General features: G+C 44.9%; 1 protein-coding gene across 4 annotated transcripts in view; it reads right to left on the bottom strand.

Moving 5' to 3' along the window:
- Pms2 (PMS1 homolog 2, mismatch repair system component) overlaps positions 1-7,021 on the bottom strand; it is a 24,939-nt gene that overhangs the window by 1,018 nt on the left and 16,900 nt on the right. For all 4 annotated transcript variants that reach the window (XM_005368034.3, XM_026789748.1, XM_026789749.1 and 1 more), the window contains 3 exons: positions 5,260-5,427; positions 4,460-4,560; positions 4,134-4,303 (listed from right to left, as the gene is read on the bottom strand). In XM_005368034.3, coding sequence (XP_005368091.1) covers positions 4,134-4,303; positions 4,460-4,560; positions 5,260-5,427 — 439 coding nt within the window. The remainder of the gene's footprint in view (positions 1-4,133; positions 4,304-4,459; positions 4,561-5,259; positions 5,428-7,021) is intronic.

The raw sequence follows: 7,021 nt of genomic DNA, 5'->3' as shown, positions 1-7,021 counted from the left end.
AAAAAAAAAAAAAAAATTTCCTGAAGAATCTTCCCCCAGAGTCCCTTCTCACGGTGCTCCACATTTCTGTTGAGCTTCCAGCCTTCATGGCTCAGGCTTGACCTCTCAAGAAGTGGATCAGCACCCCCTTCCCTCATGAGTTCCACATGACTTTACTTCTCTCCTCTCACACTGGCAACCAGAGTGGTCCAGAGTGCCTCTCTCCACTCAGCAGGGAGCAAGGAATTTTATTACTTGTTTATTTTACTTTTTGATGTGCATATGTTCGTGTGTGTGTGTGTGTATGTGCGTGCACACTGCATGTGAGCATATATGTGTGCACGCATGTGCATGCTTGCTCCTGTCTGAGTGCATGGAGGCCAAAAGTATACACTGATGTCTATCATGATCTACCTTAGTTTTTGAGACAGGATTCTCTCATTGAACCCTTATCTCATTATTTTGGCTAGACTAGCCAGCCAGGGAGCCCCCGGGATTCATAGGTGTCTCCACTTCCCCAGAGCAGGGATTACAAATATGCACCACAACTTGCTTTTTAATTTGAGTGCTGGAGATTTGTATTCAGGTCCTCATGCTTGTACAGAAAGTACTTTACGTATAGAGCCATCATGCCAATCCCTAATTTTTTACTTTCCCTTAAAGACAGGGTCTCACTAGAGTTAACCCTGGCTGGCCTGGAACTCACTATGGCCAGCCTTTGCAATGAACCTCTTGCCTCTGCCTCCTGAGTCCAAGGGTTACAGATTTGAGTCACCATGCCAGAACAACAGTTCTTTTAAAAAGTCTGTCAGGTCACACTACTCTTTCCAGCTCTTCCTTCACCCAAGTCAAAGCCTAGGTCCTCGCCCAATGTGCCAGCATATCTGTGGTGGTTTGAATGAGAATGACTCGTGCAGGCTCATGTTTGAGGGGTTGTGGTTCCCAGCTGGGTTCAGGAAGGACTAGGAGGTGTGGTGTTATTGGAGGTGTGTCTCTGGAGGTGGGCTTTGAGTTTTCCTCATGCCAGGTCCAGTCTCTCCTCTTTCCTCTCTCCCTGCCTTCTCTCTGTGGCCTATAGATCTGTATGTAAGCTGTTAGCTACTGCTCCAATGCCATTTTCCCACCATGATGATCATAGACTCATCCTCTCAAACTGCAAACAAGCCCCCTATAGAGAGCAGTGTGGAGCCACATCTGATAATCAGCTCCTAATTATGGCTAAGACCTGACTTATGCTGCGATCACGCAATGATTGTCAGCTGCTTGCATATGCGTGAACCTATGGGCAGTGCCCACCTGGCAATCCGGGGTTGACAGCCTGTGCCTTTTTAAGGGCTGGGAGAGGTTTGCCCACAGAGAGAGAGGAGGAGAGAGAGGGAAAAGGAGAGAGAGAGGGGGGGGAAGAGAAAAAAAGAGAAAAAAAGGTCCTGAATAAACTGCTAGCAAGAAGAGCTCCGGGTGTTGCATCTTCCTTGCGGGACAAGGCTGGACGTGACAGCCCCCAATTAAATACTTTGTCTTACAAGTTGCCTTGACCATTGTGTCTCGTCACAGCAATACAATAATAACTAAGGTAACATCCTTGTTTGCAACCATCTTCTCTGCCACACCGGCACACCATCCCCGTGTGCACATGCACAAACCAAGTTTCAGAATCAGAGAACTAGCTGTCCCTGTGCTCGGGACTTGCTTTCCCCGTATCTTTATCTCAAGTGCTCCTTCCTTCAGGCTCCGGCTCAAATGCCCTGCGTACTCTCAGTGAAACAGCACGCTCTCTAGAGCATGAAGAGCTTGGTGACATGTATGTGACAAGTAGATGCTATAGCATACCCGATATTCTGAGATTCTGAGAAATAGGTAGAGATGGGGATGCAGAGAGACCTAAACCCCTCTGTTGTAATCTTTCTTCCGATTGTAGCACATGAAGTGTCCACTAGGTGTCAGCATAGTCCTACAGCTAGGGACAGAACACTGCTGGGGGGGGGGGGACAAAAAGACAATAAGCAAGTTAGCAAATGTCACTTATGAGGTGATTGCAGATTGGAGGGAGCCAGGCAAAGAGCAGTGAGGGTGGATCCAGGTGGGGAATGGCAGGTAGAAAGGGCCTGAGGTGACAGGAGATGATGAGTGCAACCGTTTGGCTGGGGCTGGAGCAAAGTGAAGGAAAAAGGGCTGGAAAGACAAGTAGGGACGGAATATATTACATGGACAGCAGGGGACAGAAGATCCCATGAAGGTCAGTCAGTGCTAGAGACAGGGGAGCTATAACAGTGTGTCTGCACTCTATGGCTCCACAGGCCTCCACATCACAGGTGCACAGAAGGGTAAAGAGGTCGGCATGACGTGTGGCACACCTGCTCTGACACTTTCACTACAAGATAGGATTGTTTTCATCAACCAAGTATTTGTGACTAGAAATCAGAGCCAACAAGACCCTGAGCACTCGCTTGTGCTGTATTTGTGTGAGTCTATGAGTGTGTGTCTGTGTGTGTACACATGTGCGTGCTTCTGCTTACATACTAGGCAAGTGCTCTACAACTAAAGCCACACCAGCAGTCCACAAACAAAACTCTTTTCTGAGGGCTGGCTAAATGGCTCAGAGGGTAAAGGGCTTGCTGCACAAGCCTGTCAACCTGAGTTTGACCCTTAGAACTCACATAAAGGAAGAACCAACTCTCCATAATATTGTCCTCTGACCCCCATAGAAGCTCTAAGGCATGTACACACTCCTCCTCCCAGTTCTACACTATAACAAAACAAAACTTGTCCTTGGAGTGATTTCACACTGTCCTAGTCAGGGGGGTTATCACTGATGTAATGAAGCACCACGATCAAAAGCAACTTAGGGAGGAAAGGGTTTATTTCACTCACAGTTCCATATAAAACTTCATCACCAGAAGCAGTGAGGGCAGGAAATCAAACAAGGCAGGAACCGGGAGGCAGGAGCTGATGCATAGGCCACGGAGTGGTGTTGCTTACTGGCTTGCTCATCATGGCCTGCTCAGCCTGCTTTCTTATAAACCCAGGACCACTAGCCCAGGGATAGCACCACCCCTAATGAACTGGGCCCTCTCCCATCAATCACTAATTTGAAAAATGCCCACAGACTTGCCTACAGCCTGATATTATGGAGGCATTTTCTTAATTTCTCTCTTAGATGACTTTAGCTTGTCTCAAGCTGACATTAGAAGTCTAGCAAATAACTTCAGCCCAGACATCTCCTGAAGCCCTGTCAAGTGCTGCTTTTCAACACTGCTCACTGAACAATGGGCCTCACATACAGCAAGTCTACAGCATAGCTCCTAACCCTGTTAGCTCCCCAGAACTGCCCCCCCCCCCAATGCTATTCTGCACCCAGGTCTGCACTCTCTCACTATAAAGCAGTACGACTATGGGCTGTCCTCTGGGTGCTGTTCTGTTCTTCAGGTTTGTGTGGTCACTATTTTTTCTGTCAAGAGCATTCTTAATCATGGAGGCTTTATCTCACCCGTTTTAAGGGAACTCAGATGGCACCCATTTCCTTGCCATCACGTTTTTCTGTGGCCACATGCTATTTGAGTTTCTGCACTTACTGGCATCAAAAGGGTCATTTTTTTTATGTCTATTTCTCTAATCCACCTTACTTCTGTATTCCCATACATGGAACGAACAGGACAGGTTATACTACATGGGCTCAAGGAATTGCTGGATAATATAGGAATGTGGCGAGGTGACAGGGTTGCTTACTTTATTTGGACACTGGGCTAATACCTAGCCATCACTACCATTTCCTATACAGAGTGACAGCAAACAGTCTCTGTGGGACACTTGTGACTAAATGGCTCTACTGGAGTTTTGACAGTGTTGTCTCAGCCTGGAGGAAGGAAACCTTTCTCAGTGCAGGTTGGCGTTACCTGTAAGGCCCAGGGATGAAGCAGGTACACAAAGCTAACTGCCAGGCTCAGGAAAAGTCTGAGCTAAAACACTGTGTGGCATCTGAGAATGAAAGCAAGACTGACTCATGCAGACCCGGCTGTCTTGTTATATCAACAGACAAGTGGCTCTCTGTATTTTACAGCCATCACGAAGGTACTTAACAACATAACCAAACCAAGGGTGAACTGAGAACTCCCTTGGGCCCTCCAGACCCCAGGAGAGGAACTTATTTTACTTACAGACTTCCGACAGGCTCGGGAAGCAAACATCTGCCTGACTCTTGAGGGCCGGCACATGACCCCAGGGCTGTCACTTAGCATGAAGATCAGTTCATCTATATCTTGGGGTCCAAAGGTCCAGTTTTTACTAGTTGGCAAGGAAATCAATTTAGCCCTTTCAGTGACTGGAGCTAAAAGAAGAAATAATCGAGGAAAATCCATTATTGGATAAAAACATTTTAGTTCATGGCTATTTATAATGAAGACCCACACACTCAAAGTAAGGGGAAAGCATAAATACTTCCAAGTTAAACTATACAGTCCGACAGTCCTAATGGTTAACTTACCCTCCTCATCAATAATGAAATCAAAGCCATTCTTTCTGAATATTTCCAGATTTTCTATCAGCACAGCTTCATTGACAGCAGTTAAGTTCAGAGTCTGGGGCCTGAAATACAGGAGACTCAAACTATAATCCAAGGCAAACATTTACCTACAGAGCAGAAAGGAAATCAAAAAGCACTATTTTTGGTTTATAAGCTGCCCCTTAGAAAGGCCCACATGGACAAGACCCAGTGCATTCAGGAGGCAGAGGCCAGTAGACTTTTGTGAGTCTGATGCCAGCCAAGACTACATAGTGGGACTCTGTCTCAGTAAAACAAAAAGGCCCACACATATAAGGCTTCATAAGTGTGCACCACTCTATAGCAGACCAACTATGTTTAGTTACCCTTCACCAACAGGATTTTCTGGCCACTCAGTGAACACCATTTAATAAAGCTAAAAAGAGCTAAGACCTAGAGAAATTTGAGGTGTGAGAGCTCAGGCAAGTTGATTAACATCTCTGGGTGTGTGCCATCTTATTATGATGACATGCTAGAGATGGCAGCTACAGCTCCCTTGTACATTTGCTTGGCTTAAATGAATAATTTGCTTCAACACAGTTTACCACATAATAGGTACTCAATAAATGGGAGCCATGACTATTACTATGTGAAAAGCATAAAAATGTGTTGCACAGATTATAGCAGAAACCCCACATTTATACATACGTGCATACAGATAATGGTATAAAGCTATTTCATCTCAAAGGGCGGGAGGGATGTGAGAAACAGCACTGGAAATCCCGAAGCCTCTGTGAACTCACGTGATGAGCCTTTGCATCTGGAGCACAGTGTGCTGCTGCAGCATCTCAAAGTTGTACTTCTCATCTGCAGCATGCTGGTCCACCAGGAAGAGGTCCTCCTTCAGTTTGGTTATTATAAATCCCAGGTTAAACTGACCCAGGATCTCCATCTCAGCAAACATCGATTTACTGCAATATAGAACATTATTTGAAGATTATTTCTGATTATAAAACAGAACAATTTAACTAAAAAGTGCTACAAAAGCATAAAATAGAAAAGGTGACAACTGTACTTCTTTATAAACATCACATCAATATCCATACGTTCAGAGTTCCAGAGATGGCCTTAGTGACATCTATTAATAATCTGACATGTGTGCCTCTACATCCTTGCTTGTACATGAATTTCATTTTTAAAGATGAAAATAGAACTATGCATCGTCATTCCACTCTACTGTTATCACTTAATACATCATAGGTTTCTACAATTTTTTTCCTCGAGATGGTTCTGACTGTGTTGTCTAGGCTTTGGAACTCTCCTTCTTCAGCCTGCCAAGTAGCTGAACTTACAGGTGCATGCCAACAACCCCCAACTTTACATCTACATCTGTTACTCATCCTGACCGCAGCATCATAGTCCTCCTGCTTCACGGTCCTTCATTCTCAATGACTGTACTGGAGTTCAGTATGTGTGTACTATAGCTCATCTTACAAATTCTCTCCTGAAAGATATTTAATTGTTTCTAATCTCATAATATGTACAAGGCAACAATAAAACCCAGGAGAAATGCTCATATGGTCCAGCTTTCAGAGCAAACCACAGTGAGGATAGTCACGTGGCATCAACACTTGATCAACAAATGACTAGCAAGATACCATGGGGAACAAAAAAGAAAAAAAAAAACCAATCAAGAAAGAAAATTTACAGCACACACCTGTAAACCCAGCAATTGGGAGGCAAAAGCAAGACAATCAGGAGTTCAAGGTCATCTTTAGCTACACAGTGAGTTTTGGGCCAGCCTAGATTATATGAGACCCTGTCTCAAAACACAAAAAGCAGGAAAACTGACATTAAATATGTGAAAGGCAAGGAGAAGTTAGTGAACAGAAAAAATCTGTGGGGTCAAAAATCAATCCCAAATTCAGTATCAGAATTGGAGGAAGGGAGCAATGAGGACGGAGGGAGGCAGAGAGAGAATGAAACACTGATCAATCTATGGGGGGCCTGTGATTGTGGAGAAGCCCATGTTGTTGGACTGTCTCCACAGGAATCTCAAGCCATAGGACAGATCCTGGTGCAAGAAAGGATGATATCAGGCTGGAGAGATGGCTCAGAGGTTAAGAGCAATGGCTGCTCTTCCAGAGGTCCTGAGTTCAATTCTCAGCACCCACATGGTGGCTCACAACCATCTGTAATTCGATCTGGTTCCCTCTTCTGGTGTGCAGACAGAACACTGTATACATAATAAACAAATTAATTAAAAATAAATAAAATAGAATAATCAGTCCCCCCCCCCAAAAAAAAAAGAGAAAAGGGCGATATCATCTACACAGTGCAAGGAACAAGACATCCAAGATACTGAGAGGATCCAACACTGACTCTCTATAAAATCAGCCACCGGCTCAGTCAAAATAACCAACCACAAGCCTTACCAAAACATCATTTAGAACAAACAGTACCAGGGGCTGGAGAGACGGCTCAGTGGTTAAGGGTACTGGCTGCTCTTCCAGAGGTCCTGAGTTCAATTCCCAACAACCGCATGGTGGCTCACAACCATCTGGT

The sequence above is a fragment of the Microtus ochrogaster genome, unplaced genomic scaffold (genome assembly GCF_000317375.1).
Source record: "Microtus ochrogaster isolate Prairie Vole_2 unplaced genomic scaffold, MicOch1.0 UNK27, whole genome shotgun sequence".
Classification (NCBI taxonomy): domain Eukaryota; kingdom Metazoa; phylum Chordata; class Mammalia; order Rodentia; family Cricetidae; genus Microtus; species Microtus ochrogaster.
This window is presented reverse-complemented; position numbering and strand designations above follow the sequence as displayed.